Genomic DNA, 24,155 nt, shown 5'->3' on the forward strand with positions numbered 1-24,155 from the left:
CTAAATGTCTGGAGTCAATAACAATTCACAACAATACACAAATCTAAAAGTCAAAGAATAGATTTAAGAAATATATAAATATTAGGACGAGCAATGTCAGAGTCCGGAGTATAAATATAAATATACTGTATATCTATCTGTGATGGGATGTGTATATGTTTTCTATACATAGAATATTTATTATATCTGTAGAATACGTAGGATAGAATAGCATATATACAGCAATAGTTGAATAGGATGGCATTGACAAGAATACAGTATACAGTGCCTTCAGAAAGTAGTCAGACTTTTTGTTATGTTACAGCCTTATTCTAAAATTGATTAAATATGTTTTTTGGCAACAATCTACACATAATACCCCATAATGACAAGGTAAAAAAAATAAACAGAAATACCTTATTAACATAAATATTCAGACCCTTTGCTAGAAATTCAAAATTGAGCTCAGATTCATCCTGTTACCATTAATAATCCTTGTTTCTACAAATTGATTGGAGACCACATGTGGTATATTCAATTGATTGGACATTATTTGGAAAGGCACACACCTGTTTATATAAGGTCCCACAGTTGACAGTGCATGTCAGAGCAAAAACCAAGCCATGAGGTTCGAAGGAATTGCCCGTAGAGCTCCGAGACAGGATTGTGTAGAGGTACAGATCTGGGAAAGGGTACCAAAACATATCTGCAGCATTGAAAGTCGATGAGAACAAAGGGGCCTCCGTCATTCTTAAATGGAAGAAGTTTGGAACCACCAAGACTCTTCCTAGAGCTGCCGCCTAGCCAAACTGAGCAAACATGGGACTTGGGAGGTGACCAAGAACCCGAGGGTCACACTGACAGAGCTCTAGAGTTCCTCTGTGGAGATGGGAGAACCTTCCAGAAAGACAACCATCTCTGCAGCAATCAGGCCTTTATGGTGGAGTGTCCAGACGGAAGCCACTCCTCAGTAAAAGGCACATGACAGCCCGCTTGGAGTTTGCCAAAATGCACCTAAAGACTCTAAGACCATGAGAAACAAGATTCGCTGGTCTAATGAAACCAAGATTGAGCACTTTGGCCTGAATGCCAAGCGTCACGTCTGGAGGAAACCTGGCATCATTTCTACGGTGAAGCACGGTGGTGGCAGCATCATGATGAGGGGATGTTCTTCAGTGGCAGGGACTGGGAGAGTAGTCAGGATCAAGGCAATGATGAATGGAGCATAGTATAGAGAGCTCCTTGATGAAAACCTGCTCCAGTTCGCTCAGGACCTCAAACTGGGGCGATGGTTCACCTTCCAACAGGACAACAACCCTAAGCACATATCCAAGACGACTCAGGAGTGGCTTCGGGAATTTTTTTTGAATGTCCTTGAGTGGCCCAGCCAGAACCTGGACTTGAATCCATTCGAACGTCTTTGGAGAGACCTGAAAATAGCTGTGAAGCAACGCTCCCCATCCAACCTTACAGATCTTGAGAAGATTTAAAGAGAAGAATGGGAGACACTCCCTAAATACATATGTGCCAAGCTTGTAGCGTCATAACAAAAAAGACTGAAGGTTACAATCGCTGACAAAAGATCTTCAAAAAAGTATTGAGTAAAAGGTATGAAAATTTATGGAAATGTTCTTTTTAAGTTTCATGTTATGTTTGGCTTTGTCATTATTGGGTATATTGTGTATATTTATGAGGGGAAAAAATATTTAATACATTGTAGAATAAACGTCAAATAGGTGTGAAAACTTTCCAAAGGCACTGTACAATATAATTGTGGATAACTTCACAATAACAAAATTCACTTAAAAAATGGCTTTTTATTATATTCAATTCAGAATAATTCGCCAAACATCAACAAAGAAAGCATTTATATCTGATAAAATAAAGATAAAATATCTGCACATCTTTGATAACAATTTTATGACAAATCAGTATAAGCTCATTTATTCAGAGACAGAAAGCTAAGACCAGTGTCTGGGTCTGTCACACACCTCTCCAGAAGCTGCAAGTAGGTGAGGTTCTCTTGTGTGTTGGGGTCAAAAAAGCCCTTGGTGTCATCGTCAGGGTCATCGAGGATCTGGTTCATTTCCTCATCAAAGTATCCTCTCTGGTACGCCACCTCTACTGGCACTCTATGACTGTACACTGGATCGATGATTCCACCAGTTGCAATCTGTGCCTCAAGAAGGCGAATTCCATGGTCCTTGACAATTAGATCCTTTTTCAAGGCCTGGAACAAGGAAATTGTGTTTCCTGTGTAGGGATCTTTGTATCCAGTGACTGCCCTCTCTGCTGAAAGCAGTTTGTTCTTCCACTCGTTCCCAACCACACCTTGAGCGGATGCCTCTTCTACAGAGAGCTTCTTGTTCTTCACTGGGTCAATGACAAATCCAGTGGCAGCTTGAGCCTCCAGCAGAACCAGAGAGGTCCCAGGAGTTAGAAGACCTTTGGATTTGGCCTCGTAGATGCTCATGGTCTGTTTGGTGGACTGAACATATACACCTGCAATGCTATTAGTTCCCTCCAAGTACTTGTGTACTGAGTCCATTTCACTCACTTGGTTCACTGTGACTTTTCCTGTGTTGAGGTCTTCATAGAGTTTCTTGTCAATGATTTTTGAGGCAAGCAGCTCGCCAGCGTGACATTCTTCCTGATACCATGGAAGCTTGTCTCTGTGGTTGTTGTGGTGATGGTTGTTTTCTCTGACTTTGTCTCAGGTGGTGGTGTGCATGTTGACACTGAAGATGTTGTGGTTATTGTGGTGGTAGTCTTTTGTTGAATACTTGCTAGGATAATCTCCATGAAGCGTTCAATAGTGATTGCTCCGGATTTATACTGCTGCACAAGCTCTCTCCTTCTCTCCTCTGTGATGTATTTTGAGTAGAGGAGATCCCATAGAGACACTTTCTGTCCTTGAAATTTGCCTCCGGCCTTAGTTGTTGTCATAGCCTTTAGAATGTTCTTGGTTTGCTCATCAATGAAGAAGTAAAACTCTCCTTTTTTGACAATTACAAGTAAGCTAAGGCCAGTATCTGGGTCTGTCACACACCTCTCCACAAGCTGCAGGTAGGTGAGGTTTTCTTGTGTGTTGGGGTCAAAAAAGCCCTTGGTGTCATCGTCAGGGTCATCGAGGATCTGGTTCATTTCCTCATCAAAGTATCCTCTCTGGTACGCCACCTCTACTGGCACTCTATGACTGTACACTGGATCGATGATTCCACCAGTTGCAATCTGTGCCTCAAGAAGGCGAATTCCATGGTCCTTGACAATTAGATCCTTTTTCAAGGCCTGGAACAAGGAAATTGTGTTTCCTGTGTAGGGATCTTTGTATCCAGTGACTGCCCTCTCTGCTGAAAGCAGTTTGTTCTTCCACTCGTTCCCAACCACACCTTGAGCGGATGCCTCTTCTACAGAGAGCTTCTTGTTCTTCACTGGGTCAATGACAAATCCAGTGGCAGCTTGAGCCTCCAGCAGAACCAGAGAGGTCCCAGGAGTTAGAAGACCTTTGGATTTGGCCTCGTAGATGCTCATGGTCTGTTTGGTGGACTGAACATATACACCTGCAATGCTATTAGTTCCCTCCAAGTACTTGTGTACTGAGTCCATTTCACTCACTTGGTTCACTGTGACTTTTCCTGTGTTGAGGTCTTCATAGAGTTTCTTGTCAATGATTTTTGAGGCAAGCAGCTCGCCAGCAGTGACATTCTTCCTGATACCATGGAAGCTTGTCTCTGTGGTTGTTGTGGTGATGGTTGTTTTCTCTGACTTTGTCTCAGGTGGTGGTGTGCATGTTGACACTGAAGATGTTGTGGTTATTGTGGTGGTAGTCTTTTGTTGAATACTTGCTAGGATAATCTCCATGAAGCGTTCAATAGTGATTGCTCCGGATTTATACTGCTGCACAAGCTCTCTCCTTCTCTCCTCTGTGATGTATTTTGAGTAGAGGAGATCCCATAGAGACACTTTCTGTCCTTGAAATTTGCCTCCGGCCTTAGTTGTTGTCATAGCCTTTAGAATGTTCTTGGTTTGCTCATCAATGAAGAAGTAAAACTCTCCTTTTTTGACAATTACAAGTAAGCTAAGGCCAGTATCTGGGTCTGTCACACACCTCTCCACAAGCTGCAGGTAGGTGAGGTTTTCTTGTGTGTTGGGGTCAAAAAAGCCCTTGGTGTCATCGTCAGGGTCATCGAGGATCTGGTTCATTTCCTCATCAAAGTATCCTCTCTGGTACGCCACCTCTACTGGCACTCTATGACTGTACACTGGATCGATGATTCCACCAGTTGCAATCTGTGCCTCAAGAAGGCGAATTCCATGGTCCTTGACAATTAGATCCTTTTTCAAGGCCTGGAACAAGGAAATTGTGTTTCCTGTGTAGGGATCTTTGTATCCAGTGACTGCCCTCTCTGCTGAAAGCAGTTTGTTCTTCCACTCGTTCCCAACCACACCTTGAGCGGATGCCTCTTCTACAGAGAGCTTCTTGTTCTTCACTGGGTCAATGACAAATCCAGTGGCAGCTTGAGCCTCCAGCAGAACCAGAGAGGTCCCAGGAGTTAGAAGACCTTTGGATTTGGCCTCGTAGATGCTCATGGTCTGTTTGGTGGACTGAACATATACACCTGCAATGCTATTAGTTCCCTCCAAGTACTTGTGTACTGAGTCCATTTCACTCACTTGGTTCACTGTGACTTTTCCTGTGTTGAGGTCTTCATAGAGTTTCTTGTCAATGATTTTTGAGGCAAGCAGCTCGCCAGCGGTGACATTCTTCCTGATACCATGGAAGCTTGTCTCTGTGGTTGTTGTGGTGATGGTTGTTTTCTCTGACTTTGTCTCAGGTGGTGGTGTGCATGTTGACACTGAAGATGTTGTGGTTATTGTGGTGGTAGTCTTTTGTTGAATACTTGCTAGGATAATCTCCATGAAGCGTTCAATAGTGATTGCTCCGGATTTATACTGCTGCACAAGCTCTCTCCTTCTCTCCTCTGTGATGTATTTTGAGTAGAGGAGATCCCATAGAGACACTTTCTGTCCTTGAAATTTGCCTCCGGCCTTAGTTGTTGTCATAGCCTTTAGAATGTTCTTGGTTTGCTCATCAATGAAGAAGTAAAACTCTCCTTTTTTGACAATTACAAGTAAGCTAAGGCCAGTATCTGGGTCTGTCACACACCTCTCCACAAGCTGCAGGTAGGTGAGGTTTTCTTGTGTGTTGGGGTCAAAAAAGCCCTTGGTGTCATCGTCAGGGTCATCGAGGATCTGGTTCATTTCCTCATCAAAGTATCCTCTCTGGTACGCCACCTCTACTGGCACTCTATGACTGTACACTGGATCGATGATTCCACCAGTTGCAATCTGTGCCTCAAGAAGGCGAATTCCATGGTCCTTGACAATTAGATCCTTTTTCAAGGCCTGGAACAAGGAAATTGTGTTTCCTGTGTAGGGATCTTTGTATCCAGTGACTGCCCTCTCTGCTGAAAGCAGTTTGTTCTTCCACTCGTTCCCAACCACACCTTGAGCGGATGCCTCTTCTACAGAGAGCTTCTTGTTCTTCACTGGGTCAATGACAAATCCAGTGGCAGCTTGAGCCTCCAGCAGAACCAGAGAGGTCCCAGGAGTTAGAAGACCTTTGGATTTGGCCTCGTAGATGCTCATGGTCTGTTTGGTGGACTGAACATATACACCTGCAATGCTATTAGTTCCCTCCAAGTACTTGTGTACTGAGTCCATTTCACTCACTTGGTTCACTGTGACTTTTCCTGTGTTGAGGTCTTCATAGAGTTTCTTGTCAATGATTTTGAGGCAAGCAGCTCGCCAGCGGTGACATTCTTCCTGATACCATGGAAGCTTGTCTCTGTGGTTGTTGTGGTGATGGTTGTTTTCTCTGACTTTGTCTCAGGTGGTGGTGTGCATGTTGACACTGAAGATGTTGTGGTTATTGTGGTGGTAGTCTTTTGTTGAATACTTGCTAGGATAATCTCCATGAAGCGTTCAATAGTGATTGCTCCGGATTTATACTGCTGCACAAGCTCTCTCCTTCTCTCCTCTGTGATGTATTTTGAGTAGAGGAGATCCCATAGAGACACTTTCTGTCCTTGAAATTTGCCTCCGGCCTTAGTTGTTGTCATAGCCTTTAGAATGTTCTTGGTTTGCTCATCAATGAAGAAGTAAAACTCTCCTTTTTTGACAATTACAAGTAAGCTAAGGCCAGTATCTGGGTCTGTCACACACCTCTCCACAAGCTGCAGGTAGGTGAGGTTTTCTTGTGTGTTGGGGTCAAAAAAGCCCTTGGTGTCATCGTCAGGGTCATCGAGGATCTGGTTCATTTCCTCATCAAAGTATCCTCTCTGGTACGCCACCTCTACTGGCACTCTATGACTGTACACTGGATCGATGATTCCACCAGTTGCAATCTGTGCCTCAAGAAGGCGAATTCCATGGTCCTTGACAATTAGATCCTTTTTCAAGGCCTGGAACAAGGAAATTGTGTTTCCTGTGTAGGGATCTTTGTATCCAGTGACTGCCCTCTCTGCTGAAAGCAGTTTGTTCTTCCACTCGTTCCCAACCACACCTTGAGCGGATGCCTCTTCTACAGAGAGCTTCTTGTTCTTCACTGGGTCAATGACAAATCCAGTGGCAGCTTGAGCCTCCAGCAGAACCAGAGAGGTCCCAGGAGTTAGAAGACCTTTGGATTTGGCCTCGTAGATGCTCATGGTCTGTTTGGTGGACTGAACATATACACCTGCAATGCTATTAGTTCCCTCCAAGTACTTGTGTACTGAGTCCATTTCACTCACTTGGTTCACTGTGACTTTTCCTGTGTTGAGGTCTTCATAGAGTTTCTTGTCAATGATTTTTGAGGCAAGCAGCTCGCCAGCGGTGACATTCTTCCTGATACCATGGAAGCTTGTCTCTGTGGTTGTTGTGGTGATGGTTGTTTTCTCTGACTTTGTCTCAGGTGGTGGTGTGCATGTTGACACTGAAGATGTTGTGGTTATTGTGGTGGTAGTCTTTTGTTGAATACTTGCTAGGATAATCTCCATGAAGCGTTCAATAGTGATTGCTCCGGATTTATACTGCTGCACAAGCTCTCTCCTTCTCTCCTCTGTGATGTATTTTGAGTAGAGGAGATCCCATAGAGACACTTTCTGTCCTTGAAATTTGCCTCCGGCCTTAGTTGTTGTCATAGCCTTTAGAATGTTCTTGGTTTGCTCATCAATGAAGAAGTAAAACTCTCCTTTTTTGACAATTACAAGTAAGCTAAGGCCAGTATCTGGGTCTGTCACACACCTCTCCACAAGCTGCAGGTAGGTGAGGTTTTCTTGTGTGTTGGGGTCAAAAAAGCCCTTGGTGTCATCGTCAGGGTCATCGAGGATCTGGTTCATTTCCTCATCAAAGTATCCTCTCTGGTACGCCACCTCTACTGGCACTCTATGACTGTACACTGGATCGATGATTCCACCAGTTGCAATCTGTGCCTCAAGAAGGCGAATTCCATGGTCCTTGACAATTAGATCCTTTTTCAAGGCCTGGAACAAGGAAATTGTGTTTCCTGTGTAGGGATCTTTGTATCCAGTGACTGCCCTCTCTGCTGAAAGCAGTTTGTTCTTCCACTCGTTCCCAACCACACCTTGAGCGGATGCCTCTTCTACAGAGAGCTTCTTGTTCTTCACTGGGTCAATGACAAATCCAGTGGCAGCTTGAGCCTCCAGCAGAACCAGAGAGGTCCCAGGAGTTAGAAGACCTTTGGATTTGGCCTCGTAGATGCTCATGGTCTGTTTGGTGGACTGAACATATACACCTGCAATGCTATTAGTTCCCTCCAAGTACTTGTGTACTGAGTCCATTTCACTCACTTGGTTCACTGTGACTTTTCCTGTGTTGAGGTCTTCATAGAGTTTCTTGTCAATGATTTTTGAGGCAAGCAGCTCGCCAGCGGTGACATTCTTCCTGATACCATGGAAGCTTGTCTCTGTGGTTGTTGTGGTGATGGTTGTTTTCTCTGACTTTGTCTCAGGTGGTGGTGTGCATGTTGACACTGAAGATGTTGTGGTTATTGTGGTGGTAGTCTTTTGTTGAATACTTGCTAGGATAATCTCCATGAAGCGTTCAATAGTGATTGCTCCGGATTTATACTGCTGCACAAGCTCTCTCCTTCTCTCCTCTGTGATGTATTTTGAGTAGAGGAGATCCCATAGAGACACTTTCTGTCCTTGAAATTTGCCTCCGGCCTTAGTTGTTGTCATAGCCTTTAGAATGTTCTTGGTTTGCTCATCAATGAAGAAGTAAAACTCTCCTTTTTGACAATTACAAGTAAGCTAAGGCCAGTATCTGGGTCTGTCACACACCTCTCCACAAGCTGCAGGTAGGTGAGGTTTTCTTGTGTGTTGGGGTCAAAAAAGCCCTTGGTGTCATCGTCAGGGTCATCGAGGATCTGGTTCATTTCCTCATCAAAGTATCCTCTCTGGTACGCCACCTCTACTGGCACTCTATGACTGTACACTGGATCGATGATTCCACCAGTTGCAATCTGTGCCTCAAGAAGGCGAATTCCATGGTCCTTGACAATTAGATCCTTTTTCAAGGCCTGGAACAAGGAAATTGTGTTTCCTGTGTAGGGATCTTTGTATCCAGTGACTGCCCTCTCTGCTGAAAGCAGTTTGTTCTTCCACTCGTTCCCAACCACACCTTGAGCGGATGCCTCTTCTACAGAGAGCTTCTTGTTCTTCACTGGGTCAATGACAAATCCAGTGGCAGCTTGAGCCTCCAGCAGAACCAGAGAGGTCCCAGGAGTTAGAAGACCTTTGGATTTGGCCTCGTAGATGCTCATGGTCTGTTTGGTGGACTGAACATATACACCTGCAATGCTATTAGTTCCCTCCAAGTACTTGTGTACTGAGTCCATTTCACTCACTTGGTTCACTGTGACTTTTCCTGTGTTGAGGTCTTCATAGAGTTTCTTGTCAATGATTTTTGAGGCAAGCAGCTCGCCAGCGGTGACATTCTTCCTGATACCATGGAAGCTTGTCTCTGTGGTTGTTGTGGTGATGGTTGTTTTCTCTGACTTTGTCTCAGGTGGTGGTGTGCATGTTGACACTGAAGATGTTGTGGTTATTGTGGTGGTAGTCTTTTGTTGAATACTTGCTAGGATAATCTCCATGAAGCGTTCAATAGTGATTGCTCCGGATTTATACTGCTGCACAAGCTCTCTCCTTCTCTCCTCTGTGATGTATTTTGAGTAGAGGAGATCCCATAGAGACACTTTCTGTCCTTGAAATTTGCCTCCGGCCTTAGTTGTTGTCATAGCCTTTAGAATGTTCTTGGTTTGCTCATCAATGAAGAAGTAAAACTCTCCTTTTTTGACAATTACAAGTAAGCTAAGGCCAGTATCTGGGTCTGTCACACACCTCTCCACAAGCTGCAGGTAGGTGAGGTTTTCTTGTGTGTTGGGGTCAAAAAAGCCCTTGGTGTCATCGTCAGGGTCATCGAGGATCTGGTTCATTTCCTCATCAAAGTATCCTCTCTGGTACGCCACCTCTACTGGCACTCTATGACTGTACACTGGATCGATGATTCCACCAGTTGCAATCTGTGCCTCAAGAAGGCGAATTCCATGGTCCTTGACAATTAGATCCTTTTTCAAGGCCTGGAACAAGGAAATTGTGTTTCCTGTGTAGGGATCTTTGTATCCAGTGACTGCCCTCTCTGCTGAAAGCAGTTTGTTCTTCCACTCGTTCCCAACCACACCTTGAGCGGATGCCTCTTCTACAGAGAGCTTCTTGTTCTTCACTGGGTCAATGACAAATCCAGTGGCAGCTTGAGCCTCCAGCAGAACCAGAGAGGTCCCAGGAGTTAGAAGACCTTTGGATTTGGCCTCGTAGATGCTCATGGTCTGTTTGGTGGACTGAACATATACACCTGCAATGCTATTAGTTCCCTCCAAGTACTTGTGTACTGAGTCCATTTCACTCACTTGGTTCACTGTGACTTTTCCTGTGTTGAGGTCTTCATAGAGTTTCTTGTCAATGATTTTTGAGGCAAGCAGCTCGCCAGCGGTGACATTCTTCCTGATACCATGGAAGCTTGTCTCTGTGGTTGTTGTGGTGATGGTTGTTTTCTCTGACTTTGTCTCAGGTGGTGGTGTGCATGTTGACACTGAAGATGTTGTGGTTATTGTGGTGGTAGTCTTTTGTTGAATACTTGCTAGGATAATCTCCATGAAGCGTTCAATAGTGATTGCTCCGGATTTATACTGCTGCACAAGCTCTCTCCTTCTCTCCTCTGTGATGTATTTTGAGTAGAGGAGATCCCATAGAGACACTTTCTGTCCTTGAAATTTGCCTCCGGCCTTAGTTGTTGTCATAGCCTTTAGAATGTTCTTGGTTTGCTCATCAATGAAGAAGTAAAACTCTCCTTTTTTGACAATTACAAGTAAGCTAAGGCCAGTATCTGGGTCTGTCACACACCTCTCCACAAGCTGCAGGTAGGTGAGGTTTTCTTGTGTGTTGGGGTCAAAAAAGCCCTTGGTGTCATCGTCAGGGTCATCGAGGATCTGGTTCATTTCCTCATCAAAGTATCCTCTCTGGTACGCCACCTCTACTGGCACTCTATGACTGTACACTGGATCGATGATTCCACCAGTTGCAATCTGTGCCTCAAGAAGGCGAATTCCATGGTCCTTGACAATTAGATCCTTTTTCAAGGCCTGGAACAAGGAAATTGTGTTTCCTGTGTAGGGATCTTTGTATCCAGTGACTGCCCTCTCTGCTGAAAGCAGTTTGTTCTTCCACTCGTTCCCAACCACACCTTGAGCGGATGCCTCTTCTACAGAGAGCTTCTTGTTCTTCACTGGGTCAATGACAAATCCAGTGGCAGCTTGAGCCTCCAGCAGAACCAGAGAGGTCCCAGGAGTTAGAAGACCTTTGGATTTGGCCTCGTAGATGCTCATGGTCTGTTTGGTGGACTGAACATATACACCTGCAATGCTATTAGTTCCCTCCAAGTACTTGTGTACTGAGTCCATTTCACTCACTTGGTTCACTGTGACTTTTCCTGTGTTGAGGTCTTCATAGAGTTTCTTGTCAATGATGTTTGAGGCAAGCAGCTCGCCAGCGGTGACATTCTTCCTGATACCATGGAAGCTTGTCTCTGTGGTTGTTGTGGTGATGGTTGTTTTCTCTGACTTTGTCTCAGGTGGTGGTGTGCATGTTGACACTGAAGATGTTGTGGTTATTGTGGTGGTAGTCTTTTGTTGAATACTTGCTAGGATAATCTCCATGAAGCGTTCAATAGTGATTGCTCCGGATTTATAATGCTGCACAAGCTCTCTCCTTCTCTCCTCTGTGATGTATTTTGAGTAGAGGAGATCCCATAGAGACACTTTCTGTCCTTGAAATTTGCCTCCGGCCTTAGTTGTTGTCATAGCCTTTAGAATGTTCTTGGTTTGCTCATCAATGAAGAAGTAAAACTCTCCTTTTTGACAATTACAAGTAAGCTAAGGCCAGTATCTGGGTCTGTCACACACCTCTCCACAAGCTGCAGGTAGGTGAGGTTTTCTTGTGTGTTGGGGTCAAAAAAGCCCTTGGTGTCATCGTCAGGGTCATCGAGGATCTGGTTCATTTCCTCATCAAAGTATCCTCTCTGGTACGCCACCTCTACTGGCACTCTATGACTGTACACTGGATCGATGATTCCACCAGTTGCAATCTGTGCCTCAAGAAGGCGAATTCCATGGTCCTTGACAATTAGATCCTTTTTCAAGGCCTGGAACAAGGAAATTGTGTTTCCTGTGTAGGGATCTTTGTATCCAGTGACTGCCCTCTCTGCTGAAAGCAGTTTGTTCTTCCACTCGTTCCCAACCACACCTTGAGCGGATGCCTCTTCTACAGAGAGCTTCTTGTTCTTCACTGGGTCAATGACAAATCCAGTGGCAGCTTGAGCCTCCAGCAGAACCAGAGAGGTCCCAGGAGTTAGAAGACCTTTGGATTTGGCCTCGTAGATGCTCATGGTCTGTTTGGTGGACTGAACATATACACCTGCAATGCTATTAGTTCCCTCCAAGTACTTGTGTACTGAGTCCATTTCACTCACTTGGTTCACTGTGACTTTTCCTGTGTTGAGGTCTTCATAGAGTTTCTTGTCAATGATTTTTGAGGCAAGCAGCTCGCCAGCGGTGACATTCTTCCTGATACCATGGAAGCTTGTCTCTGTGGTTGTTGTGGTGATGGTTGTTTTCTCTGACTTTGTCTCAGGTGGTGGTGTGCATGTTGACACTGAAGATGTTGTGGTTATTGTGGTGGTAGTCTTTTGTTGAATACTTGCTAGGATAATCTCCATGAAGCGTTCAATAGTGATTGCTCCGGATTTATACTGCTGCACAAGCTCTCTCCTTCTCTCCTCTGTGATGTATTTTGAGTAGAGGAGATCCCATAGAGACACTTTCTGTCCTTGAAATTTGCCTCCGGCCTTAGTTGTTGTCATAGCCTTTAGAATGTTCTTGGTTTGCTCATCAATGAAGAAGTAAAACTCTCCTTTTTGACAATTACAAGTAAGCTAAGGCCAGTATCTGGGTCTGTCACACACCTCTCCACAAGCTGCAGGTAGGTGAGGTTTTCTTGTGTGTTGGGGTCAAAAAGCCCTTGGTGTCATCGTCAGGGTCATCGAGGATCTGGTTCATTTCCTCATCAAAGTATCCTCTCTGGTACGCCACCTCTACTGGCACTCTATGACTGTACACTGGATCGATGATTCCACCAGTTGCAATCTGTGCCTCAAGAAGGCGAATTCCATGGTCCTTGACAATTAGATCCTTTTTCAAGGCCTGGAACAAGGAAATTGTGTTTCCTGTGTAGGGATCTTTGTATCCAGTGACTGCCCTCTCTGCTGAAAGCAGTTTGTTCTTCCACTCGTTCCCAACCACACCTTGAGCGGATGCCTCTTCTACAGAGAGCTTCTTGTTCTTCACTGGGTCAATGACAAATCCAGTGGCAGCTTGAGCCTCCAGCAGAACCAGAGAGGTCCCAGGAGTTAGAAGACCTTTGGATTTGGCCTCGTAGATGCTCATGGTCTGTTTGGTGGACTGAACATATACACCTGCAATGCTATTAGTTCCCTCCAAGTACTTGTGTACTGAGTCCATTTCACTCACTTGGTTCACTGTGACTTTTCCTGTGTTGAGGTCTTCATAGAGTTTCTTGTCAATGATTTTTGAGGCAAGCAGCTCGCCAGCGGTGACATTCTTCCTGATACCATGGAAGCTTGTCTCTGTGGTTGTTGTGGTGATGGTTGTTTTCTCTGACTTTGTCTCAGGTGGTGGTGTGCATGTTGACACTGAAGATGTTGTGGTTATTGTGGTGGTAGTCTTTTGTTGAATACTTGCTAGGATAATCTCCATGAAGCGTTCAATAGTGATTGCTCCGGATTTATACTGCTGCACAAGCTCTCTCCTTCTCTCCTCTGTGATGTATTTTGAGTAGAGGAGATCCCATAGAGACACTTTCTGTCCTTGAAATTTGCCTCCGGCCTTAGTTGTTGTCATAGCCTTTAGAATGTTCTTGGTTTGCTCATCAATGAAGAAGTAAAACTCTCCTTTTTTGACAATTACAAGTAAGCTAAGGCCAGTATCTGGGTCTGTCACACACCTCTCCACAAGCTGCAGGTAGGTGAGGTTTTCTTGTGTGTTGGGGTCAAAAAAGCCCTTGGTGTCATCGTCAGGGTCATCGAGGATCTGGTTCATTTCCTCATCAAAGTATCCTCTCTGGTACGCCACCTCTACTGGCACTCTATGACTGTACACTGGATCGATGATTCCACCAGTTGCAATCTGTGCCTCAAGAAGGCGAATTCCATGGTCCTTGACAATTAGATCCTTTTTCAAGGCCTGGAACAAGGAAATTGTGTTTCCTGTGTAGGGATCTTTGTATCCAGTGACTGCCCTCTCTGCTGAAAGCAGTTTGTTCTTCCACTCGTTCCCAACCACACCTTGAGCGGATGCCTCTTCTACAGAGAGCTTCTTGTTCTTCACTGGGTCAATGACAAATCCAGTGGCAGCTTGAGCCTCCAGCAGAACCAGAGAGGTCCCAGGAGTTAGAAGACCTTTGGATTTGGCCTCGTAGATGCTCATGGTCTGTTTGGTGGACTGAACATATACACCTGCAATGCTATTAGTTCCCTCCAAGTACTTGTGTACTGAGTCCATTTCACTCACTTGGTTCACTGTGACTTTTCCTGTGTTGAGGTCTTCATAGAGTTTCTTGTCAATGATTTTTGAGGCAAGCAGCTCGCCAGCGGTGACATTCTTCCTGATACCATGGAAGCTTGTCTCTGTGGTTGTTGTGGTGATGGTTGTTTTCTCTGACTTTGTCTCAGGTGGTGGTGTGCATGTTGACACTGAAGATGTTGTGGTTATTGTGGTGGTAGTCTTTTGTTGAATACTTGCTAGGATAATCTCCATGAAGCGTTCAATAGTGATTGCTCCGGATTTATACTGCTGCACAAGCTCTCTCCTTCTCTCCTCTGTGATGTATTTTGAGTAGAGGAGATCCCATAGAGACACTTTCTGTCCTTGAAATTTGCCTCCGGCCTTAGTTGTTGTCATAGCCTTTAGAATGTTCTTGGTTTGCTCATCAATGAAGAAGTAAAACTCTCCTTTTTTGACAATTACAAGTAAGCTAAGGCCAGTATCTGGGTCTGTCACACACCTCTCCACAAGCTGCAGGTAGGTGAGGTTTTCTTGTGTGTTGGGGTCAAAAAAGCCCTTGGTGTCATCGTCAGGGTCATCGAGGATCTGGTTCATTTCCTCATCAAAGTATCCTCTCTGGTACGCCACCTCTACTGGCACTCTATGACTGTACACTGGATCGATGATTCCACCAGTTGCAATCTGTGCCTCAAGAAGGCGAATTCCATGGTCCTTGACAATTAGATCCTTTTTCAAGGCCTGGAACAAGGAAATTGTGTTTCCTGTGTAGGGATCTTTGTATCCAGTGACTGCCCTCTCTGCTGAAAGCAGTTTGTTCTTCCACTCGTTCCCAACCACACCTTGAGCGGATGCCTCTTCTACAGAGAGCTTCTTGTTCTTCACTGGGTCAATGACAAATCCAGTGGCAGCTTGAGCCTCCAGCAGAACCAGAGAGGTCCCAGGAGTTAGAAGACCTTTGGATTTGGCCTCGTAGATGCTCATGGTCTGTTTGGTGGACTGAACATATACACCTGCAATGCTATTAGTTCCCTCCAAGTACTTGTGTACTGAGTCCATTTCACTCACTTGGTTCACTGTGACTTTTCCTGTGTTGAGGTCTTCATAGAGTTTCTTGTCAATGATTTTTGAGGCAAGCAGCTCGCCAGCGGTGACATTCTTCCTGATACCATGGAAGCTTGTCTCTGTGGTTGTTGTGGTGATGGTTGTTTTCTCTGACTTTGTCTCAGGTGGTGGTGTGCATGTTGACACTGAAGATGTTGTGGTTATTGTGGTGGTAGTCTTTTGTTGAATACTTGCTAGGATAATCTCCATGAAGCGTTCAATAGTGATTGCTCCGGATTTATACTGCTGCACAAGCTCTCTCCTTCTCTCCTCTGTGATGTATTTTGAGTAGAGGAGATCCCATAGAGACACTTTCTGTCCTTGAAATTTGCCTCCGGCCTTAGTTGTTGTCATAGCCTTTAGAATGTTCTTGGTTTGCTCATCAATGAAGAAGTAAAACTCTCCTTTTTTGACAATTACAAGTAAGCTAAGGCCAGTATCTGGGTCTGTCACACACCTCTCCACAAGCTGCAGGTAGGTGAGGTTTTCTTGTGTGTTGGGGTCAAAAAAGCCCTTGGTGTCATCGTCAGGGTCATCGAGGATCTGGTTCATTTCCTCATCAAAGTATCCTCTCTGGTACGCCACCTCTACTGGCACTCTATGACTGTACACTGGATCAATGATTCCACCAGTTGCAATCTGTGCCTCAAGAAGGCGAATTCCATGGTCCTTGACAATTAGATCCTTTTTCAAGGCCTGGAACAAGGAAATTGTGTTTCCTGTGTAGGGATCTTTGTATCCAGTGACTGCCCTCTCTGCTGAAAGCAGTTTGTTCTTCCACTCGTTCCCAACCACACCTTGAGCGGATGCCTCTTCTACAGAGAGCTTCTTGTTCTTCACTGGGTCAATGACAAATCCAGTGGCAGCTTGAGCCTCCAGCAGAACCAGAGAGGTCCCAGGAGTTAGAAGACCTTTGGATTTGGCCTCGTAGATGCTCATTATCTCTTTGGTGGATTCAATTCTTACTCCTGCAATGGAATTTGTTGCCCCAAGGTACTTTTGAATTGATTCCATTTCCCCTACAGTCTCTTCAGTAACTTCTCCATGGATAATCTGAGTGAAGAGTTCCTTTGATATGATTTGTGACTCATAAAGCTCACTTGCCGATACCTGCTTCCTCAGTCCTTTGAACTTTATTTGTTTTGATGTCACTTCCTGTATTATTATGATGACTATTTCTATTATCTCTTTCATTGTCAATGATCTTGTCTTGTACTGTTTCAAGAGCTGCTCTCTTTTCAGTTTTGAAATGTATTCAGAGATTAACACATCCCACATTGACACTTGTTTGTCTTCAAATTTACCTGCATTGATGACCACAATTTTGTCTTTGAATTCCTGCTCTGTTTGTTCATCTGTGTGAAAGTCACCTCCATCTTCTACATGTAATGGTAGGAGTAAAAGTCCTGTATGAGAATCCTTTTCACATCTCTCTATTAACTGAAGGTATGTTAGGTTTTCCTTGGTGCTGGGGTCAAAGAATCCTTTTGTGTCATCATTTGGATTAGACATTACTTCACTTGTTTCTTCATCAAGGTAGCCATTTTTCTTGGCGACATGAGAAGGTATCCTGTAGCTGTTGACTGGGTCAATTATTCCCCCTGTTGCAATTTGTGCCTCTAGCAGATGTATCCCATGGCCTTTCTCGATCAGATCTTTTTTCATGGCTTCAAATAAAGATATTGTGTCATCTGTGTATGGATCTACATATCCAGTGACTGCTCGTTCAGCTGAGAGTAGTTTTTCATGTATTTCTAGTCCAATTAGTCGTTCTCTTGCGGCCTCATCAACAGATAGATATTTGTTCTTGATTGGATCGATGACAAACCCTGTTGCAGCCTGAGCCTCAAGCAGTTTCAGTGCAGTACCAGGTGTTAGCAAACCTTGTGTCTTTGCCTCATAAATGCTCATTACATTTTTGGATGGAAGAATCTGGACGCCAGCAACACTTCCTGTACCTCTTAGGTATTGCTTCACAGATTCCATTTTGGTCACTTGTTCAAGAGTTACTTTTCCTTCCTCCAAACTCCTGAAGGTATTGGCATCGATTATGCTTGATTTCAATAGCTGTTTTGCAGAGACTGGCTTTCTCAAACCTTTTGTTGTTTTCAGAGTTTTGTTCTCTTCCAGTTTTGTAATGGTGGAAATGACCAAAGTGATTATTACTTGTATGGTTATCTTCTTTGTTCTGTATTTTTCAAGGAACTGGAGTCTCTGATCATCAGTAAAGTATCCAGAGTGAATCAAATACCAAAGAGAGACCGTCTTTCCTGAATAACGCCCTACTGATATGCTAACAGTTGTCTTTTCAAACTCCTGTTTAATCTCAGCGTCTGAGTACATTTTTTCAGTTTCATCCTGTGTTTTTGTTTTGTCCATCAGTGGCAGAAGAAACAGACCCGTCTCTGGGTCCTTTATGCACTGCTCCATCATTTCCATGTAGGTCAAGTTTGCTTGTGTCCTTGGGTCAACAAATCCCTTGGTGTCATCACTGGGATCTGTCAGGATTTGATTAAGCTCTACATCAAAGTATCCCTTTCTGTAAGCAACTTCAAGGGGCAAATGCAGACACTTCAATGGGTCAATGATGCCACCTGTTGCAATCTGGGCTTCAAGTAAACGAATGCCATGCTGCTGCAGGATCAGATCTTTCTTCATGGCTTGAAAGAGTGAGATCTTTTTGTCAGTGTAGGGGTCTGTGTAGCCAGTTACTGCCTTCTCTGCTGATAAGAGCTTTTCATACAGTTCTGGGCCAATTATCTTCTCTTTCAGAGCATGATCCACAGTCAGTTTCTGGTTATGGAGAGGGTCAATGATAAAGCCTGTGGCAGCTTGTGCTTCCAGAAGAGATAGCGCAGTACCAGGAGTAAGGATGCCCTTTTTCTTGGCCTCATAGATGCTCAGTTTTTGATTGGAGGGTTGGAGTATCACCCCGGCTACACAGCTGTTTCCTCTCAGATAGGTTCTAACTGTGTCTATCTTCAGTATATCCTTGTTGGTCAGTTTCCCTTCAATCAGACTTTTGTATGTCTTTTCATCCACAATTTCCAACCTCAAAAGGTCCACAACAGAAACATTCCCCCTCAGACCCTCAAAGTTAAGACCAGCTTGCCACTTTATCTCCTTGCATTCAATGATTTCCAGGATAATTACAATGATTTCATTGATTGTGATCATCCTTGACTTGTACAGTTTGAATAACTCCTGCCTTTTGTCCTCACACAGATATTCAGAGTTGATGAGATCCCAGAGTGTTACATGCTTGCAGCTGAACCTGCCATACTTAACAGTGACATTTGTAGCTTGGAATGTCTCCTTTATGTGATCTTGTATGTTGACTCTGTTGCTTTTGCCTTTGAGGGGCAGAAGACAAAGGCCTGTGCTTGGATCAGTGACACACCTAGCCATGAGCTTCAGGTATGTGAGGTTTTCATGAGTGTTGGGGTCAAAGAAGCCCTTAGTGTCATCACTTGGATCATCAAGAATCTGATTCATTTCCTCATTGAAATATCCCCTCTTGTATGCTACATGGACAGGAATACGATGGCTGTTAAGAGGGTCAATGATTCCTCCAGTGGCAATCTGTGCCTCCAGCAGACGAATTCCATGGTCTTGTAAGATGAGGTCTTTCTGCATGGCTTGGAACAGAGAGATGGTTTTGCCAGTGTATGGATCTTTGTAACCAGTCACTGCTTTCTCGGCCGAACGCAGCTTTCCATGAAGGTCAGGTCCCACTATGTTTGCCTTCACTGCCTCATCCACTGAAAACTTTCTATTGGCAATAGGGTCAATGATGAAGCCTGTTGCTGCTTGAGCTTCCAGTAGAATCAGTGCAGTTCCTGGCATTAGCTTTCCCTTTTGTCTGGCCTGGTAGATTGTCATGATCTGAGAATCAGGAAGCAAAACACCTGCAATGCTGTCTTTCCCTTGTAAGTACATTTGAACAGTTTCATCCTCTGTGACCTCCTTCACTGTCTTCTTCCCCTTGTTGAGTTCCTCCAGGATATTCTCACTAATGATATCTGCCTCTACCAGCTGCTTTGCTGTGACAGTCTCCCGGATTCCTTCAAAGACAACGTTGGTTCTTTTCACTGATTGCTCTATAACCTCCATAATTTTTCTGATCATCATCTTCATTGTAAGGTGTCCCTGTGTGTATTGCCGAATGATGTCTTGCCTCTGATGTTCGTTGAAGTATTCTGACATCAGCAATTCCCAAAGGGATACAATCATTCCCATGTACTTCCCACAAGTCACCCTCACTCTCACTTCTTTGAAGTTAAGTTTGGTTTGATAGTCGATGAAATTATGATTCCGACCACCTGACTGTTCCATAAGAGGAAGCAGGCAGAGTCCAGTGGCTGGGTCGATGACACATCGTCCCATCAGCTGAAGGTATGTCAGATTTTCCTTTGTGTTTGGATCAAAGAATCCTTTGGTGTCATCTCCTGAGTCTGCAAGTATTGCATTCATGTTTTCATCAAAGAAACCTCGCTTGTAGGCCACGTCCACAGGAAGTCTATGACTGTTGATGGGATCAATTATTCCTCCTGTGGCAATTTGAGCTTCCAGTAAGCGAATGCCATGCTCCTTCACAATTAGGTCCTTTGACAATGCCTGAAACAGGGATATTGTTTCACTTGTGTAGGGGTCTTTGTATCCTGTGACTGCCCGCTCAGCCGAAAGCAGTTTAGCATGGTAGTCAGGGCCCACAACTTTGTTTTTAATAGCCTCGTCCACACTGAATTTCTTGTTCTGAACAGGGTCAATCATAAAACCAGTGGCAGCCTGTGCCTCAAGAAGAACTAGAGCTGTTCCAGGCATGAGAATGCCCTGCTTCATGGCTTGATAGATACTCATTCTCTGATTGGACGAGAGCATAGCTACACCAGAGATACCTCCTTTACCTTCCAGGTACTCTTTCACAGTCTCCATGAGCATCACATCCTGAGTGGTTGTTTTGCCTTCCTGCAAGTCGTCATAGGTCTCTTTGTCAATGATGTTTGCTGCCAGGAGCTCAGTGGAGGACACCCCCCTTCGCAGGCCTTTGAAGGTGATGCATACTGGGAGCAGCAGTAAGCCAGTGTCAGGATCCACTATGCATTTCTCTATCAGATGTAAGTAGTTAAGATTTTCTTGTGAGTTTGGATCATAGAAAACTTTGAGGTCTTCCATCTGGTCAGAGAGTAAACCTTTTTCATAGTGTCCCTTCTCAATCGCTGAGTACACTGAAACATGTTTTTTTTCAACTGGGTCAAATAGGCCTTTTGTGGATATCTGTGCCTCAAGCAACCGGGATCCATAATTTTTTGGAATCACATCCTTTTGTATGGCTTGGAATACAGACATTTTTTCATTTGTATACGGATCTATATAACCATCAATGGCTCTCTCAGCAACAAGGAGTTTTTCTCTCATCTCAGGTCCAATTATTCCTTCCTTGACAGCTTCTTCTACTGGAAGTTTCCGGTTGTTGATAAGGTCTATGATTCCCTCAGTGGCAGCCTGGGCCTCCAACAAGGCCAATGCTGTGCCAGGCTTCAGTAGACGTTTCTTCATGGCCTGATATATTGTTATCTTCTGCTTTGTCTTCTCCAGGAAGACTCCAGCTACTGCACCGGTGGCTTGTGCCTGGCCATTTTCATTCCCTTCCATATCTTTAGTGATCGGCTCAATCTTGACTTTCAAATCTGTGTAAAGATACAGAGAAAAACAAATGTAAATAGGAAAAGCACTTGCACATTTGAGTTTGCTTGTTGCAGGTGAATGGGAATAATTGGATGATAAGGCAAAACAGTCAACACATAATCTTAAACAAAGTGATACTGTCAAGAGCAGGTTTTCCTTTTCTTTTACAATTCAGGTTGCAAAGGTTAATTTTCACTTAGACATCTTTAGTAATAGTTTTATGTTTTATCAATGATTTACTCTGAAGAATGGCTTCAATTTATTTGTTTGCTTGTGCTGTATTATTTCATGGCATTAACTTTCAAAAACATCTTGCCTGGGCTCCTATGCCTGATGTTGCAGTTGTTTGCAGGTATAAATAAACACCATTTTAAATCAGTTCAATCTAATGTAATTTCAGTAATGAAGTGAAACAATTGTCTGGTTGATTATGGATTTTAAAATGTAATATGATTTTAGTTCATTTCCTGCAATAACTAGAAATTAAATGGACCACAACTACAGTCAGTGTAACATTGTGAAATGTCTCTATTTGTTTAGGCATGCTAAAGCAACTGTTGGAAAGGTGTAGACTTAAAATGGAAATATGGGGGAACTATAAAACCTAAGAGCACTTAAATGCAACCTGAAACATTATTGTAACTCAACATATTTTTGAGAGAAAACACTGATCATGAATATATAATTCTTAATTACACTAGGTTTATTTTGTTGAATGTTATCAATAAATGCACTTGTGCATGTTAAGACATAAGACAACAATGGGTAAATGAGCCAGAAAAGCACACAGCTTGACTAAAGTTTAGTTTAGTTTATTTTTTATTTTTACAGGGACAGTGCACATTAATCAACGTTTCAGTAAAAGTGCCGGTTTTAGCCGGTCGGCTAATTTTCAACCGCAGTCCCTGGGCAGGTTATTAAAAACAATTACAATATAGACAATAGCAACATAGAACAAGCAAGACATAGCAACACAGGGCAAGCAAGACATAGCATACAGACAGAGCAACATAGGACAAGCAAGACGTAGCATACAGACAGAGCAACATAGAACAAAAAGCAGCAAGACAAAATTCATAAAAGCAACAAAGTGTTTCCACACCTCACAAGCTACAGACAACAGACAACATGGAAAGCGACAACACACAGCTAGGGACCATGTTCACAAATCTGATTGACCTTTAGCCATGTCTTCAAGCATTTTGTGAAAGTGTGATATGTGGTGCAGTTATGTGTGTCTGATGGCAGTGTATTCCAGACATGGGAAGCTCTCACAGAGAACGCAGATTTACTAAAGGTGCTTTTCCTTAGGGGAACTTATACAGTCACCTCTCATGGCAGACCTTGTGGATCTGCTGCCATTTGTCTGGGTTTTCTGTTTAACAAAAATATTGAGTGGAGGGGGAGCCAGGCCATTAAGGATCTTGAATACAAGACATGCGTCGGTGTATTGCACAAGATTTTCCCAACTCAAGAGCTCATGCTTTCTAAGGATGTGACAATGATGATGGCTATTGGGCTTCCTATCAAGCACTTTGAGAGCCTGTTTGTAGACAGACTGAATAGGTTTTAATGTTGTACAGCAAGCTTGGGCCCAACTAGTCAAGCAGTATATTAAGTGGGGGAGTATCATAGAGTTGAAGTACAGTTTTGCTACCTCTGTAGTCAAACAATTTCGTATAAATTGGAAATTAGCTAGGTTGAATTTAGTTATTTGAATTACCTTTTTCACATGCTTTTTAAAAGAGAGGTTGGAATCAAGTATGATGCCAAGGTACTTAAAATCGGATACCACCTGGAGCTTCTCCCCTGACACATAGACATCTGGCTCAGTAGCATCTGTTGCCCTCTTTGTGAAGAACATGCAAACAGTTTTTTTCACATTGAGATGCAAACACGAGTCACTGAGCCACTTTGTAACCTGGACCATTACAGTAGTGAGTTCTTGTGCAGCTTGTTGTTTGCTCTTTGCATGCACATATATCACTGTATCATCTGCATACATTTGAACTTCAGACCCAGTACAGACAGAAGGCAGATCATTAATGTACAGGCTGAACAGGAGGGGCCCCAGTATTGACCCTTGGGGCACGCCCACATCATAGCTACGAGTGGGCGACAGCTCATTGCTCACTCTGACACACTGAGTTCTGCCTTCAAGGTATGATTTCATCCATCTCAAGGCATCAGGGGAAAAGTTGAACTTGGACAATTTTGTGATGAGAATCTCATGGTTAACAGTATCAAAAGCCTTCCTTAGGTCCAGAAACACAGCCCCAACAGCACCCCCTTTGTCCATCTTGGTTTTCACATTTTCCAGAAGAAAGCAGTTGGCCGTTTCTGTGGAGTGTTTCGCTCTGAAGCCAAACTGCATGGAATGTAATGTGAAGGGGCTGTTGTTGAGGTGGGCAATCAGTTGTTCTGCTACACACTTTTCAACAACCTTTGACACCACAGGTAGTATACTAATGGGCCTGTAGTTACTCACGTCAGCAGGGTCGCCTGATTTAAAGATGGCCGTTATTATGGCCGCCTTCCATACCCTTGGAAACACACCGAGACCAAAAGATGTGTTGGTGACCTTAGTAATGGGGCCAATGAGTGACTCTTTGTAGTTTTTAAGAAAGGTAGAGTCCATCCCAAACACATCTTTGGCTTTAGAGTTCTTTAGTGAGCTAATCACCTTGTTCACCTTTGACTCAGAAAACTAAAAAACATACACTTCATCTACAGTGACATAATTCTTAAAAAGTTGAGCAGAAATATGGTGCATTCACTAGGCCCCATGCTCATCAAAACATAAGATCAAAAGTTTTTGGGAGAGCACAATAACAGTAGCTAGCAAACTCACATACATTGCAGTGTTTCGTACACTTGACCTTATTTTAGTGCCCAAAACATTTAATATGAATACCATTGTAAAGCACAATTTCTCCCCTTTCCAGCAAAATCAATTATGAGACCTTCATGCTGCCCGTCTCTGCATGATTGAAGAAAGCAATGGAGCTCACCCGGGTCTTTTCAAAAATCACATATAAGATGTAAATAAAACACTATAAAGACTTTATATAATGTCTCATTACATACCAATAGTATTTGAAGGTTTGTGTTGAATTTGAATTTGAATAGGGTTTTTAGGGCGGTGCTAAAGTTATCTTCACAAGTAAACTGCGGCTGTTGCATTTGTCATGAT

At 43.7% G+C, this 24,155-nt stretch overlaps 1 protein-coding gene across 1 annotated transcript; it reads right to left on the reverse strand.

The window, feature by feature from the left end:
• Positions 1–1,776: 1,776 nt before the first annotated feature.
• On the reverse strand, positions 1,777–20,944 carry eppk1 (epiplakin 1). The gene is given in 7 exon segments (XM_064980682.1): positions 1,777–2,619; positions 2,622–5,768; positions 5,771–8,275; positions 8,278–11,451; positions 11,454–12,471; positions 12,474–12,604; positions 12,607–20,944. Coding segments are annotated over 7 exon segments (18,999 nt in total). The 5' UTR covers positions 20,930–20,944; the 3' UTR covers positions 1,777–1,918.
• Between the last annotated feature and the right edge of the window lie 3,211 nt (positions 20,945–24,155).

This window comes from Oncorhynchus masou, chromosome 12 (assembly GCF_036934945.1).
Source record: "Oncorhynchus masou masou isolate Uvic2021 chromosome 12, UVic_Omas_1.1, whole genome shotgun sequence".
NCBI lineage: Eukaryota > Metazoa > Chordata > Actinopteri > Salmoniformes > Salmonidae > Oncorhynchus > Oncorhynchus masou.